Raw genomic sequence first — 17088 nt, 5'->3', positions numbered from 1 at the left:
GGATTTAGTATCATAAAATAAATATAGTATCATATAATAAGCCTCAGAGTAAGTTAGAAAGTGTTTCTTCTTTTTAAATTTTTTGGAAAAGTTTAAGAAGGATTGGTGTTGGTTCTTTAAATGTTTGGTAGAATTCACCAATCAAACCATCATGTCCAGGGGTTTTTTATATTGAGAGATTTTTGAATACTGACTCTATTTCCTTACCAAATAAAAGTCTATTCAGATGTTCTATTTCTTCATGATATAGTCTAGATAGGTTTTATATTTATAGAAACTTATCCATCTCATCAAGGTTATCCAATTTGTTGATATGCTATTGTTCACAGTAATCTCATAATCCTTATTTCTCTAAAATCAGTAATGTCTTTGCTCTCATTTCAATTTTAGTTATTTGAGTCTTCTGTTTTGCCTAGTCAGTTAAGATAAATTTTTGTCAATTTTGTTGATCTTTCCCAAGATCAATTTTCTCTAGTTTTTCTATCCTATTGCCTATTTCTTTCACTTCTACCTTAGTTTTTATTATTTCCTTTCTTTTACCAGGTGAGTTTACTTTGTTTTTCTTTTTCTAGTTCCTTAGGTTGTGAAATTAGCTGTTGATTTGAGATCTTTCATCTTTTTTAATGTGTTTATAGTATAAATTTCCCCTTAGGACTGCTTTTGCTGTGTCCCATAAGTTGTGTTATATTTTCATTTCATTCATATCTAAGTATTTTCCAATTTCACCTGTGATTTTTTTCTTTGATCAATTGGTTGTTTAACAATGTATTGTTTAACTTCCACAAATTTGTGAATTTTCCAGTTTTCCTTTTGTTACTGGTTTCTTTTTTTTTTTAAGTTTTATTTATTTTGAGAGAGAGGGAGTGAGAGAGAGCAAGAGAGGGTGAGTATGAGTGGGGGAGGGGCAGAGAGACAGGGAGAGAGTGAGAATCCCAAGCAGGCTCCAGCATGGAACCTTACATGGGGCTTGATCCCACAAACTGTGAGATCATGACCTGAGCTGAAACCGAGAGTCAGAGGCTCAACTGACTGAACCACCCAGGCTCCTCTCCTTTTGTTATTGGTTTCTAACTTCATCTTATTGTGGTCAGAGAAGATATTTCGTATCATATCTGTCTTTAAAATCTGTTGAGACCTACTGTGTGGCTTAACATGATCTGTCCTGGACAATGTCCTATGCACACTTGAAAAATTGTACTCTGTGTTGTTGGATAGAGTGTTCTGTAAATGTCTGTTTGGTTTAATGATTTAAGTCCTCTGTTTCCACACTTACCTTCTGTCTGGTTGTTCTGTCCATTAGTGAGAGTGTGGTATTGAATTCTCCAACTATCATTATAGAACTATCTATTTCTCCCTTCAAGTCTGTCAATTTTTACTTCATGTATTTTGATGGTCTGTTGTTAGGTGTGTAAATGTTTATTATTGTTATATATTCTGGCTGTATTGAACTTTTTATTAATATACAATGTCCTTTTTGCCTCTTGTAAACGTTTTTGACTTAAAATCTATTTTATCTGATATTATTATAGCCATCCTTGCTCTCTTTTGGAATATCTTTTCCCATCCTTTCAGTTTCAATCTGATTGTGTCTTTGGATCAAAGTAAGTCTCTTATCCAGTGTATAGTGGGATAGTGTGTTTTTTTCCACTCTGCTAATTTTTGTTTTTTGACTGGAAAGTTTAATCCATTTACATTGAAAGTAATTACTGTGATAAGGAGGGACTTGCTTCTGTCATCGTATTATTTGTTTTCTATATACCTTATAGCTTTTTTTGTCCCTCATTTCCTGCATTACTATCTTCTTTTGTGTGTAGTTGATTTTTTTGGTAGTGAAACATTTCAATTCCCTTCTTGGTATATTCTATAGCTGTTATCCTTGTGGTTGTCATGGAGATTACATTTAACATCCTAAAGTTTTAATACTCATTTGAATTTATATAATCTTAAATAACATACAAAACTCTGCTTTCTTACAGCTTTATTACCCAACCCTTTCAGTTGTTGATGTCATAAAATTACATCTTTATACCTTGTGTGTCTAAAAACAAATAATTGGTTTTTTAATGCATTACTTTCATATATTATATACATATAATGGTTTAATGATGTGGTCAGGTCCTCTATTTCCACATTTATCTTCTGATATGTATATGTGTGTGTATATTTATATATGTATAAAACAAAGTAGGAAGTTATAAAATACTAGCTTTTATAATTGCCCACTTATTTTCCTTTACTGTGATATTTATTTCTCCATAAGATTTCATATTATCTGGGAATGCAAGCTGGTGCAGCCACTCTGGAAAACAGTATGGAGGTTCCTCAAAAAACTAAAAATAGAACTACCCTATGACCCAGCAATTGCACTACTAGGCCTTTATCCACAGGATACAGGTGTGCTGTTTTGAAGGGACACATGCACCCCCATGTTTATAGCAGCACTATCAACAATAGCCAAAGTATGGAAAGAGCCCAAATGTCCATAGATGGATGAATGGAAAAAAAAGACGTGGTATATATATACAATAGAGTATTACTTGGCAATCAAAAAGGGTGAAATCTTGCCATTTGCAACTACATGGATGGAACTGGAGGCTATTGTGCTAAGTGAAATTAGTCAGTCAGAGAAAGACAAAAATCATATGACTTCACTCACATGAGGACTTTAAGAGACAAAACAGATGAACATAAGGGAAGGGAAACAAAAATAATATAAAAACAGGGAGGGGGCAAAACAGAAGAGACTCATAAATATGGAGAACAAACTGAGGGTTACTGGAGGGGTTGTAGGAGGGGAATGGGTTAAATGGGTAAGGAGCATTAAAGAATCTACTTCTGAAATCATTGTTTCACTATATGCTAATTTGGATGCAAATTTTAAAAAAATAAAAAAAGATTTCATATTATCATCTAGTGCCCTTTGATCTCAACCTGTGGGACTCCATTTAGCATTTTTGTAGGTCTGCTGGTAACAAAATTCACCAGGTTTTGTTTATCTGGGAAAGTCTTAATTTCTCCTTCATTTTTGAAGAACAGTTTTGCTTTGGATATAGGATTCTTGATTTGAAATATTTTTCTTTTAGCACTTTAAATATATCCACCCACTGCCTTCTAGCCTCCAAACTTTTTGAAGATGAATCTGCTAGTAATCTTACCAAAGATCCCTTGTATGTGACAAGGCACTTACCTCTTGCTGTGTTCAAGATTCTCTTTTTATCTTGGGCTTTTAACAGTTTGGTTATACTATGTCTTGGTATGGGTCCCTACTTGAACTTCTTGGATATTTATGTCTTTCATCAAATTTGGCCATTATTTCTTCAAATATTTTCTCTACTCATTTCTCCCTTTCTTCTGTGACTCCCACAATGCATATATTGTTCTGCATTTTGATGTCTTACAGCAGGTCCCTGAGGCTCTGTTCACTTTCTTCCATCTTTTTCTCTTTACCTGTTCCTCAAAATCAATAACTTCCATTGTCCTGTCTTTCAGTTCACGGATTCTTTCTTCTGCCTGTTCAAATATGCCTTTGAATCCCTTCTAGTGAATTTTTATTTCAGTTGTACTTTTTAGCTTCAGAATTTCTTTTTGTTTCTTTTTAAGTTTTCTGTCTTTTTATTGATATTTCCATTTTGTTTATATAGTTTTCTTGACTTGCTCCACATCTTTTAGTTCTTTGAACATTTTTAGGACAGTTGTTTTAAAGTCTTTATCTAGTAGATCCATTATCAGGTCCTTTACAAAGACAGTTTCTGTGGTTTATTTTTTTCCTTTGAACAGGCCATACTTTCCTGTTTCATAGTATGCCTTGTGATTTTTTGTTGAAAACTGGACATTTGAATCTATAATGTAGTAACTCTGGAAATCAAATTCTCCTTCTTCCTAGTGTTTGCAGTTTTTTTTCTGTTTTGCTTTTTATTTCTGTAGGCTATCTCTGTACCAACGATGAGATTGAAGTGAAAACTTAAGGTCTTTTCAGGTCTTCTTTCCTCCTGCTTTCCCTCAGTTTGTGCAGTAACTTTCTAATTTCTCTAGAATATATCATCACTTTTGAATGTCCTAGTCTTAAGTGTATGAGTCTGAAAATGGAGAAAAAGAGAAATATGAAAGGGGAAAAAGGTGTTAGCTCATTAAATTCTTTGGAAGTTAACTTGAGGAGGGAAGTCTTGCAATAATGAGGGGAGGTGCAATAATGAAGGCCTCCCTCCTTTGTGTCTGCACCTTCATGTTTAGAAGCAGCAATCAGTGATCGTAACACAGATACCTAATATTTGCATGACAGAATCCTTATTGCCAACCCTGGATCCCACAGCTGTGTGCTGAAATATGTGCTCCTGAAATATGTGCAATGCTGCCTGATGTAGGGTGGGAAGAGGGGAATGAGTAGTCACTGCCAAGCTAAAAACTGAAATTAATGGCAATTTACCTTCCTTCCAAGAATTCTCTTAGATGTTGGAAGCCTTCAGTATCCTCCATAATTCCAAAGTAACTGCATCAAATACATATTACCAGTACAATAGTTATCTGGGTGGGGAGACAAATTCCTGGTGCTTCCTACTCTGCCATCTTCCCAAAATCATCCTCCTTACTTATTCTGGTGTTCAGATTATTGTAAATTTGGCCACTGGGTGGCCCTTCAAGTTTGCTCCTATGTATATTTCACAGGCTTCATTAATTAATTAATTAATTAATTTAACTTCAAGTTAGTTAACATACACATTGGTATTGGTTTCAGGAGTAGAACCCAGTGATTCATCAGTTGCATATTACACCCAGTGCTCATCCCAACAAGTGCCCTCCCTAATGCCTATCACCCTTTTAGCCCATCTCCCCACTCACCAGCAACCCACAGTTTGTTCTCTGTATTTAAGTTTCTTATGGTTTGCCTCCCTCTCTGTTTTTATCTTATTTTTCCTTCCCGTCCCCTATGTTCATCTGTTTTGTTTCTTAAATTCCACATATGAGTGAAATCATATGATATTTTTCTTTCTTTGACTGACTTATTTCACTTAACATAATACACTCTAGTTCCATCCACGTTGTTGCAAATGACAAGATTTCTTTCTTTTTGATTGCTGAGTGATATTCCATTGTGTGTGTGTGTGTGTGTGTGTGTGTGTGTGTGTGTACACACCACATCTTTATTTTTTCATCAGTTGATGGACATTTGGGCTCTTTACATAATTTGGCTATTGTTGATAGCACTGCTTTAAGCCCAATTATTATTTTTTTTTTAAATTTTTTTTTTCTTCAACGTTTATTTATTTTTGGGACAGAGAGAGACAGAGCATGAACGGGGGAGGGGCAGAGAGAGAGGGAGACACAGAATCGGAAACAGGCTCCAGGCTCTGAGCCATCAGCCCAGAGCCTGACGCGGGGCTCGAACTCACGGACCGCGAGATCGTGACCTGGCTGAAGTCGGACGCTTAACCGACTGCGCCACCCAGGCGCCCCAAGCCCAATTATTTTTTAAGCATTTCACTTTCTGGCAGAATGAGATGTTCAGGCCTATTTTGTACTTTCCCTTCATCACCTTTGGAATCTCTGTTTCTGGAATTTAATTTCTCTAAGAAACTTTATCCTTTAGTAGAATATGGTATTTAGGAACCAAAATCTGGATGCTAGGTGTGATAACTGCTTTGGAAAGAAATTGATACTAGAATATTTCAACAGAGCTAGAATATACACACATACACATAGACACACACATTCATAACATACATCTACATTAGTTCATACTAATTCTTCAAATTCCAGTTGAACATCACAGCAAATCTCCTAGTTTTCTTTCTCCCCATATGTGCAGCTTCATTCTCTGACAGTGAGAAACCTGAATCCCCATATTCTCAATATTTTTAGGTCTTTGCTCACTTCCTCTGTACATAATCAATCTCCTGACCTCCAGCTGCCTCTTTGCCCAAGTCTCTCAGGCTCCACTGCCCCTAGCCACCTCAAGAACAAGAAAGGTAGAGAACAAATACATGTTTTTTAACTGAATAAAAGAGGGGGGGGGGAAGGAAGGGAAGGGAAGAGAGCAAGGTAGGAAAAAGTAAGAGTAAAAGGGAAACCTTTTTATCTGTCTCCACAGTCACCTGGTATGCTGTGAAGAACAGAGAGAAGGATGATGTACAGAATGAGGAATAACTGAGGAGAGACGGTCAGCATCATTCAATGTTACAAAGCTCTGGTCTTATTTTCTCAACTCAGTCATTCTTCTACAATATACTGGGAAAGACAACAGCCTGTTTGTCCTCATTTCAAAATCTAGAGATATCCATTCTGCAAGCAAAGAACCTCCTAAGAAAACCCTTTCCTTGTCAGTATAATGTTCAACCTAACCCAGCTGTACCCGACCTCTAGGCCAACAGGTGCAGAGGCCACTGACCCTGGAGCTGAGTAGACTCTGGAAACTGCTATGTGTAAAGGAACAAAAGTCACTGATCAAAGGTAGTCATGCAGTAGAAGCTGGTCTTCTCTGGCATGCCATTTGCAGAACACCTGGACAGGCTTGGCAAAGATGGGAACAAGGTTAGAGGTCAGGGCCAGGGGCATAGTTTAGAGCTCCATGGCAGAACTGCTTTCAGGCAAAATTGTGAAACAGGCAACACGTTACGGAAGCTGCTTCAGTCCCTACTCCAGAGTCCCTTCTGACAATTGACTTCTCCCTGACCACAAACTGGGATTATAGAGAGGGGAAAGAAAGGTTGTGGAATTCAGAGAGCATGGTATAAAGTGGGCCAGGACACCAGAATGTCAAGAAATCTGGATTTTAAAATAAGGGAAGGATCCTAGGTATAGGAATTTGTTCCCAGAAGTAGAGTTTATTCCCAGATTTGTATTTGGAAATCATCTGCCCAGTGCAAAGCAGGAATGTAGTGTTAATAAAAGTAGCATTAGATCATGATAGAAATAAACATGAGAAATGTTCACAAATGCAAATATTAGGACAAGAGAAGGACATGGCCCTGGTTCTTCCTGATGGATAGCACCACTAAAGCTAGTGTGGTTTTGTCATTTACTTCTTTACATTCACTTCTATAGAGTAAGACTTTCAGTTATTCAGTGAATTAGTCAAGTTACTTAACTCTCGGTACCTCAGTTTCCCATCTAGAAAATGGGAATAATAATGCCTACTTCCTGGGCTTGTTATGAGAACTAAATTAACAATTAAAGTAAATCACCTAGAACAATAGCCAGCCCATTATTCTCCTTCTTATTTTTATTTGTGTCATGACCAGTGTCTTTCCCCTTTAAGTTCTGTGTATGCAGCACTGTGAGCCCAGCCCCTCAGGTCACATTGCATCAGGGAATCCTACAAGTGTGCTGACCACTAGGTGCTAGACAACGTATCATAGACAATACACCACACAGAGCCTGGCAGCATTATTTTGTCTGTACATCAGTTATCTGTGCACTCCTTTTATTTACCTGTCCATTCTTGAGGGCAGGTACTGAGTATTTTCATGTGCAGTCTGTGGAATAAAATGAATATGAAACTGGAGTCAGAGATTCCTGGGTTTAAATCATAGGCCACTTAGAGAAGCTACATGATGTTAGACAAAGCTACATGATGTTAGACAAGTTACTTGTCTATTCCTATACTCTGTTTTCTCATTAGTAATAAGAATATGAATACCTATCTTCTAGGCTCATTTTGAATATTACTCAGAGTGCTATTAAAGTGTTGGCCCTACCAGTACATGGCAATGACTATCATTTTTACAAAACACCTAGTATGGATGAAGTGCTAACAGCATGTTCAGTGACTCAGTGAAGTGACCCTACATAATTTCTCAAGAGCTTTGTCTATTGCTGATGGGCCCTTCAGCAGAACATACCCTGTGAGACCATTTAGTACAATGACCTCATTTTACAGAGAGAGAAACTGAGGCCCAGCCAGAGGACATAACTTGGTAGAATGCCCAGCAGGGCAGGCAAAGCTAGAACCTACTTTGGACTCAACATCCTGAGCTATCCTCATCATCCTGTAACTCACTGTTCTGGAGTGTCCCTCATATTTTCTAACAAGGTTATTTAGAGATTTCATTTCCCATTGCTCTTTCACCAAGAGAAGCCAAGTCCTGAGATCTTCAGGTGGGCCCATGAAAAGTGGCTGTTAGGGGCGCCTGGGTGGCGCAGTCGGTTAAGCGTCCGACTTCAGCCAGGTCACGATCTCGCGGTCCGTGAGTTCGAGCCCCGCGTCAGGCTCTGGGCTGATGGCTCAGAGCCTGGAGCCTGTTTCCGATTCTGTGTCTCCCTCTCTCTCTGCCCCTCCCCCGTTCATGCTCTGTCTCTCTCTGTCCCAAAAATAAATAAACGTTGAAAAAAAAAAATTAAAAAAAAAAAAAAGAAAAGTGGCTGTTAAAGCTGAGCATAGTCTAGTACTCCTGGGGCAAAACAAACAGATCACTGATCCCTCTACTATTCCACAGCGAATGCCACTGTTTGATGTCCCTGCTCTCCATAGAAAAAGAAGAGTAAAGTCCACCTGGTTTCTCAGCTGTTCCAAAATAAACCTCTGGCCCATACAGGTCTATAGACAATTGGTGTCACCTGTTGGTTTCTACAATTGAATGGTTTTACCCTTTTAGTTCTAAATGTTCTCACAGGCCTTTTACATAAATATGTACAACTTGCCAATATGTGCAATTTAGTAAGACTTATTAGCCCCATGGGGTAGCATCTGCCTGAAAACAGGTTAACTAGCCTCTATTTTCACCCCCAGAGGAAAGTGGCATGAGGTCACAGAAAAATCACTGGACTGGACCTATGGAATACACAAAAATTGTACACCAAGTAGTGTGTGTGTGTCTTGTGTGTGTGTGTGTTACTGGGGTGAAAGTACCAGGACTTTATTAAATCTGAAAGAGGCCCGGGGCACCTGGGTGGCTCAGTCGGTTAAACGTCCGACTTTGGCTCAGGTCATAATCTCACGATTCATAAGTTTAAGCCCCGCATCTGGCTCTGTACTGAGAGCTCAGAGCCTGGATCCCGCTTTGGATTCTGTATCTCCCTCTCTCTCTGTTCCTCCCCCACTTGCACTCCGTCTCACTGTCTCTCTGTGTCAAAAATAAATAAAGAATAAAAAAAAGTTTTTTTAAATCTGAAAGTGGTCCATTGGTAGCCCAAATATGTTGAAATGTAAAACATTAATTATCTGTCTTCGTTTCAAGTTCTTAAAATTCAAAGAAAATAGGGGCAGGATACTTGACAGCTCTTCCCCAGTGTCAGCGAAAGGTCTCTGTTGGACCATGGTCTTTGGGCTCTTGCCTCAAGGTTGTGCCATTGAAGACTGCAAGGCTGGCTCTCCAGTAGGGAAAAGTGGCGGTAGAAATTCAAGCCTCTCAGAGCCAATAGTCCCTGAGGCTTTGGGCAAGAAAACCTGAGGACTTTGTAGCAGGTAAAACTCTAGGAATCTTCCTGGAAGCCCAACATAAAGGATGAGCATGCAGGTGGCTTCCTGGGGACAGTCTGCAGGGAGATGACCTAGGACTAGATGTGAAAATACCTTTACCAAGAAGGACCCAAAAGATCCGGAGCAATCTGGAACTAGAAGTAGAATCAAAATTGTACAGAAAAGGGACAAAAGGGATGAAGGAACAAGAAAATCTAGATCAAAGTAGACAAGAATAAAACCGAAAAGCCCCTAGAAAGCAAGCTACTATGTTTTTAAATAATGCACAAAATGACAGAAGAGGGAGCTCTGTGAAGTAAGAAACGCTTTGCCAAAAATAGTCTTATTTTAAAAGTTCAGGGAAGCAAATCTCACCTAAAATTGAACAACAGAAAGTACCATGGTCAAATATCATATAAAGTTATTATAAGAAAAAATTGTATGTCCACGGACAATGAAAGCATACCAGAAAGATGTGCCCACAAAACACCTAGAGTCTGTAATCTACACAAAAGTATGAAGAGAGCCAGAAACAATAAAGATATGGATAAATATTAAATATTTTGTCATTTAAAATTTTCATTAAAAGATAATTGATGCTTGATATGATAAAAATTATTGTCAAGTTTCTTTTTTTTTCAATGTTTTTTATTTATTTTTGGGACAGAGAGAGACAGAGCATGAACGGGGGAGGGGCAGAGAGAGAGGGAGACACAGAATTGGAAACAGGCTCCAGGCTCTGAGCCATCAGCCCAGAGCCCGACGCGGGGCTCGAACTCACGGACCGCGAGATCGTGACCTGGCTGAAGTTGGACGCTTAACCAACTGCGCCACCCAGGCACCCCTCAAGTTCCTAATGTATGTAGAAGTAAAACATGATAATAAGAGCACACAGATAAAAGAGGGAAATCAGTGGATTAGTGCAGTAAGCTTATGCTGGCTCACAAAAACTGTGTATATCTCTTCTAAACTCTGAATTCATTGACATCACTTTGGTAGCTTGAAATCATCTGCAGCAAAAGTATTTGCTCCATGGAATTGGCAAAAGATGCAGATCAGGGCCCTTTTTTTACCTTTAAGATCTGGTTATTAAAAGTTTATCCACATATCACTGGGGAAAGTGGAACCGTAATATTACAGGATCTTATACACAAAGTCATATAACATTACTTCTATTTTTTATTGAAGTATAACTAACATACAGTGTTATATTAGTTTCAGGTGTACAATATAATGATTCAACAATTCTATATATCATTATAGAGTGCTCATCAGGATAAGTGTATTCTTAATCCCCTTTATCTATTTCACCCCTTCCCCCACCAACCTCCCCTCTGGCAACCATCAGTTTGTTTCCTGTATTTAAGAGTCTGTTTTTTTGTTTGTCTCTTTTTGTTTGTTTATTTGTTTTGTTTCTTAAATTCTACATATGAGTTAAATCATACGGTGTTTGTCTTACTCTGATTTATTTCATTTGTACCTCTAGGTCCATCAATGTTGTTGCAAATGGCAAAATCTCATTCTTTTTTATGGGTGAGTAATATTCAATATACACATACACACACCACACTTTCTTTATCCATTCATCTATTAACACTTGAGTTGCTTCCATACTTTGACTATTGCAAATAATGCTTTATTAAACATAGGGGTGCAAGTATCTTTTCAAATTAGTGTTTTCATTTTCTTTGGGTAAATACCTGGTAGAAGAATTACTAGATCATATGGTAATTCTATTTTTAACTTTTTGAGGAACCTCCATACTCTTTTCCACAGTGACTGCAACAATTTGCATTCCCACCAACAGTGCATGAGTGTTCCCTTTTCTCCACATCCTTGCTAACACTTCTTATTTCTTGTCTTTTTAATTTAGCCGTTCTGACAGGTGTAACGTGATATCTCACTGTGATCACTGTGATTTTGATTTGAATTTCCTTGATGATTAGTGATGCTGAGCATCTTTTCATGTGTCTGTTGGCCATCTGTATGTTCTTTTGAAAGATGTCTTCTGCCCATTTTTAATTGGATTATGTCTTTTTGGTGTTGGATTATTTTGTTTTATTGATGGTTTCCTTCGCTGTGCAAAAGTCTTTTTATTTTGGTATATTCTCAATAGTTTAATTTTTCTTTTGTTTCCCTTGCCTGAGGGGACATATCTAGAAAAATGTTTCTACAGCCAATGTCAAAGAAATTACTGCCTATGTTTTCTTACAGGAGTTTTTTGATTTCAGGTCTCACATTTAAGTACTTAATCTATTTTGAATTTATCGTTATGTATGGTGTAAGAAAGTGGTCCAGTTTTATTGTTTTGCATGTAGTTGTCTAGTTTTCCCTGCACCATTTGTTAAAGAGGCTGTCTTTTCCACATTATATGTTCTTGCCTCTTTCATTGTAGATTAATTGACCATGTAATCATGGGTTTAGTTCTCAGCTCTTTATTATGTTCTATTGATCTGTGCCTGTTTTTGTGCCAGTACCATACTGTTTTGATTATTACAGCTTTGTGGTGTATCTTGAAATCTGGGATTGTGATACCTCCAGCTTTATTCTTCTTTCTCAAGATTGTTTTGGCTATTTGGGGCCTTTTGTGGTTCCAGACAAATTTTAGTATTATATGTTCTAGTTCTGTGAAAAATATTGTTGGTATTTTGATAGCGATTTCATTAATCTATAGATTGCTTTGGGTAGTATGGACATTTTAACAATATTTGTTCTTCCAATCCAGGAGCATAGAATATCTTTCCATTTGTGTCATCTTCAAGTTCTTTCAACAATGTTTTATAGTTTTCAGAGTATTGTCTTTTACCTCCTTAGTTAAATTTATTCCTAGGTATTTTATTATTTTGGGCGCAATTATAAATACAATTATTTTCTTAATTTCTCTTTCTACTTTATTATTGTATATAAATGTAACAGATTTCTCTATATTAATTTTGTATCCTGGTATAACATTATCTGACACTAGTATTAAAACAAAGATAAGTATTGCAAACTTTGGAGAAGACATTAAAAAATAAAAGGCTAGGTAAAAGCCAGTAGAGAAGATAAAATGGAATACTAAAAAACAATCCAACAGAAGGCAGAAAAGAGGAAGTAAGAAACAAAGAACAGATGAGACAGATAGAAAACAAATATTAATAACTACATTATATATAAATGAACTAAACACATCCTTTAAAAGGATAAAGATTATCACACTGAATGAAAAAAGAAAGACCCAACCCTATGCTCTTTATAAGAAACCCCCCTTAATATAAACAGATGGATTAAGGTAAAAGAATGGAAAACAATATGACCAAGCACACACTAGTCATAAGAAAGGTGAAGTGGGCATTTTAATATCCAATAAAGTAGACTTAAGACAAGAAGTATCACCAGGGACATAGGAACATTTCATAATGATAAAGCAGCCAATTCATCAAGAAAGCCTAACATCCTAAATGTGTATGACCTAGCAGAACAAAATATATGAAGCAAAATCTGACTGAACTGGAAAGAGAAATGAGCAGATCCATACTTACAGCTAGAGATTTCAATCCTCTTCTCTCGGTGATTAATGAAAAAGTAGATAGAAAATGAGTTAAGACAGAAGATTTGAACAATAACATTAACCAACCTAACCTAATTGCTGTTTATAGAACTACACTATATATTACAGATCTACACACAATAGAATTACACCCCAAAATACAGAATACATATTTTTTTCAAGTGTACATGGAAGGATGGCAAGTCCTGTACTGGTTACTCTTTCACAGGCAGAAGCACAAGTCCACACTCATAAAACTAACATTTAACAATGTATAACTTAGGCTCCCATTCAACTTTTACTGAGGCACTATCATAAGCTGCAATTATGGTAACACTAGGTATGACAAAATCTCTGATAAGAAACTAACTTAAAAGAAATGAGTATAAATCCCACTTTAAGGAAGTTGACTATAAAAGGGTAGTAAGATTAGATTTTTTTGCAGTAATTTTAATGTTTTCCAATTAATCTGAGTCAGGATTTTGATTCCATTTAACATTGTGAATTTTAAATTCAAATATGTTTTTATATGTTTATATGTTCAAATATGGTTTTATAATATTCAAATATGTTTTTAAAATACACAAACTCGTTCCTTAGCCTTTGTTTTTATTATGTAAGTCCTTGATACAGCACACACTGATGCTTTTTTTTTTTTTTTTTTTGGCACACTTGTAATCACCACTCAGACTCCCTTCAGACATATTTATTGCTTATATTCTATTTAAGTGACTTGACTCTTGGGTAAAATAAAGAATGGGGAGGGAAGATGAGCTAGTCTTATACAGTTCTTTACAAAGGTACAATTTAATAGATATTAGATTCAGAAGCATAACTCTAGTATAAAGACATAGTTTTCTCCCCTCAAAAGAAATCTGAGAACATTTAATGAAGTTTTCTGAGAAGACACAATAATTTTCATTCATTTTAATTTTTTTTATCAGTTCCAGCACATAATTACAAAATAACTGAGGTTAACACAGGCCAAGGTGCAGACAAATGAGAATGTGGCCCCACCATATCTCAGGCACTGAGCATCCCCATATGTTGTCCACTTTGATCAGTGTTTAATGTACGTGGAATGTACAGGCATCCAGAAGTTCTGTGAAGCAAAACATAAGAGAAAGAACTTCAGGTACTGCCTATGCTTGCTAAACACAATTCTGTTCCTCTTTTCTAAAAGTAAATGCTAGGTAATAACAATTTTTTTTAAAATCTCTATCTGTCTATCTATCTCCTGATGTCAGTGCTATACTTAAATACCAACATTTTCCTTTCCTCCTGCTCTCATCATCTCCAACACATAATATAATTCAACAAAAATTCAGGCACACCCCCAGCAATTTGATTATCCCAGCTCTAATTTTATTTCTCCAACTTAATCCTTTTGGAGGCAGCTATGCCATTCTAAATTTTTTTTTTTTAACATTTATTTATTTTTGAGACAGAGAGAGACACAGCATGAACGGGGGAGGGGCAGAGAGAGAGGGAGACACAGAATCGGAAGCAGGCTCCAGGCTCTGAGCCATCAGCCCAGAGCCCGACGCGGGGCTCGAACTCACGGACCGCGAGATCATGACCTGAGCTGAAGTCGGACGCTTAACCAACTGAGCCGCCCAGGCGCCCCTATGCCATTCTAAAATACATACACATATATAAAAACATATATATGCATGTATAAACTATGCCATTTTAATATATATTTATTTATATATTTAAATATAAATATACATATATATAAAATATACATATAAAAGGCATATTATAGTGCTAACTTCATTTTGTTTCTATTAATATTATTTATACATTGACTTAAAATCTTTGAAAATTGATCCTCTATGAGTCATGCTGTGGGTCATCTCCCAACCTTCTCCCTACACTGAAGTGCTCACACATGTGTACCTTTTCATTTTGTTAGCAAAAAAAAATGGAAATGCACAAGTAAACAAGTCCGATTTCCAAATGATCTCAAGTTCTATTGTACTCTCTGTCTCCTTCAAGTGATTTGGTCTTTTCTCAGGTAGTCTTATACTGTTGTCTAATTGAGTTGCTTCACTGGTAAGTCTGAATCCTCCTGCAGGGCCAGGAGCAAGCCCTCTCCATCTTTATGTTCCTATCAGTACAGGCCCAGGGCTTGGCTTACGATGGTCCTTAATACTCTACTCACCAGAGTGTAAACATGGTTTCATGTTAGCAATGGCCATAAGATACTCTGGTCCTAAGTATTTTCTGTAAGTTGTTTCATCCTGAAGGTTAGCCAAACACGCAGTGTCATCACTGAAAAGCAGATCCTTGTTTGAGGATTCAAACATCTGGAACATCCTGTATTCAAACCCATTTCTTCCAAAGAGCTCCTGAGTCAGACAGACAGACAGACAGACAAGCAGAGAGTGAGCAGCAGCACCAGGGAGCACAAGGTTGTGTATTCTGCCTCAGAAGATCTAAGTCTGCTGGGCTGCTTAGCTCCAGCACCTGGAACCCTGGGGCACAGCAACAGTTTAGGAGGCACCATTAATGGCAAAGAGCATGGCCTCTGGGTTCAGATTCTGGGCCTAGCTTTTGTTTGTCATGTGACTGTAGGAAAATTCTTTACTAAGCTCAGTAAACCTTGTTTACTCATTTGTAAACAAAGATAATAACCCTAAATAGTAAGATGATGTATGTAAATTAACTGCTAAATAGGAAAAGCTTCAAGTTGGCCACTATATCACAGTTCCACCAATCACTGCTGGATATTTTCAACTTCCTGGGTCACGCTTGCCTGTCTTCCTGCTGCCCGAAGCCCTTGCTGTCTTGCCTCTGCTATTCCCTAGATCTGCCCCAGGCACCTGACCATTTCCATCTCTTCCTGCCCCTCCTCTCCTTTCTTTCGTTCAACCCCCCTGTAGCCATGGGGGCAGCTTGCCCTTTGGGAGATGCACCTCTTCAAAAGTCCATGACGGAGAGCCTTTTGTTTTGCCAGTTCTCCCTGGGTCATAATCCTTTAACTGGGATGTGTGGGCAGCATATGCTAAGACATGGAATGTTCATCTGGGGCTCTTCCAGGAATGGGGTGTGTGAGTGCAAAAGGCAGATGAAGCTTTGGGTTTTCCTTAAGATCATTTGATTTAGGCATCCTGCTACTCCATAGCCCTTGTTGGCTGCCTGTAGAGGTCATGAGTTGTTTGAATGTTAGCTCTGGAACTTTCATGAAGCCTGAAACAGTGCTTGGCCTGCCCAGGCTCATTAATGCATTGGGACCCACCCTAGGTCAGGTAGAGCAGCCTCCATTCTGCTCTTCCCACAAATACCTCACCCTTGTGTTAAGGGCTCTGAGCCAACACCCTTATTTCTGTGACAGAAGAAGAAAGAGACAGCTCTCATGGAGGAACTGAACAAGTCCAGGAGGTACCAGGAGTCTGCTCAGAGAAGCAAGTGAGTCTCAGGGAGATACTTCAGATATCCACATGTCCAAGGCTTTTTCAGTCCACTTTGATACCTTAGACAGCCCCAGAGCACAAAGTGAACATGGCCACCATCTAGCTTTCTGCTTTCATCAGAGGCAGGGTTGCAAGAATCTAGTTCCACATCCCAGGGATAAAGTCCCAGGGAGAAAGGGTATGAGACTGGGCTGGGTGTGTCTATCAGCTCTGCAACTGACCTGAGCACTCAGTTGGGAGGACTGTGTGGACAGGACCTCCTGTGTGGCCATACCTGTTGGTTGAAGAGAATTCTGCGAACAAAATCTGCCTTATCTTTCCTTGAGACCACGGCATGATTTGGGACTCTGGCCAGGTGGCAGTTCTGAGCTTCAGTCACAGGTTTCCTGGTACCATCGAGGCACAGCAGCTCAAAGTCTTCATGCTTCAGATCCTTAGCCCATGCTTCAGTGTTCTTTCCTAGGGGGAAGGAAGGTGGGTCAGCCACAGCAGACAGCTTTGGTCAAGGTGGCCTCACCGGGGGGATGTGACCAACCACCAATGTCTGGGAAAATCATAGAGACATGGAAGAATGAAATAATAAGGCTTTAAAAATAAAACAGAAAAGAAAATTCATTTTCGGTCCTGTTAAAGGCAAAGATTTCTTAAACATCCCCCAAAAAAGCACTAGCCAAAAAGGAGAAGATTGGTTGAACTATATTAAAAATTAAATTTTAACTATATTAAAAATGTAAATGTTAATCAAAAGA

General features: G+C 38.0%; 1 protein-coding gene across 1 annotated transcript in view; it reads right to left on the bottom strand.

Annotated features, from left to right (window-relative positions):
- Positions 1-13832: 13832 nt before the first annotated feature.
- The window catches only part of LOC115523837 (inhibitor of carbonic anhydrase-like), a 57871-nt gene continuing 54615 nt past the window's right edge, over positions 13833-17088 (bottom strand). Inside the window, exons 15-17 of the mRNA XM_030330090.1 lie at positions 16614-16798; positions 15088-15274; positions 13833-14022 (exon numbers count right to left, since the gene is read on the bottom strand). Coding sequence (XP_030185950.1) covers positions 13988-14022; positions 15088-15274; positions 16614-16798 — 407 coding nt within the window. The 3' untranslated portion in view covers positions 13833-13987. The remainder of the gene's footprint in view (positions 14023-15087; positions 15275-16613; positions 16799-17088) is intronic.

Source organism: Lynx canadensis, chromosome C2 (assembly GCF_007474595.2).
Source record: "Lynx canadensis isolate LIC74 chromosome C2, mLynCan4.pri.v2, whole genome shotgun sequence".
In the NCBI taxonomy this organism is placed as follows: domain Eukaryota; kingdom Metazoa; phylum Chordata; class Mammalia; order Carnivora; family Felidae; genus Lynx; species Lynx canadensis.
The sequence above is the reverse complement of the archived record's forward strand: the minus strand, read 5'-3'. Positions and strand labels throughout refer to the sequence as shown.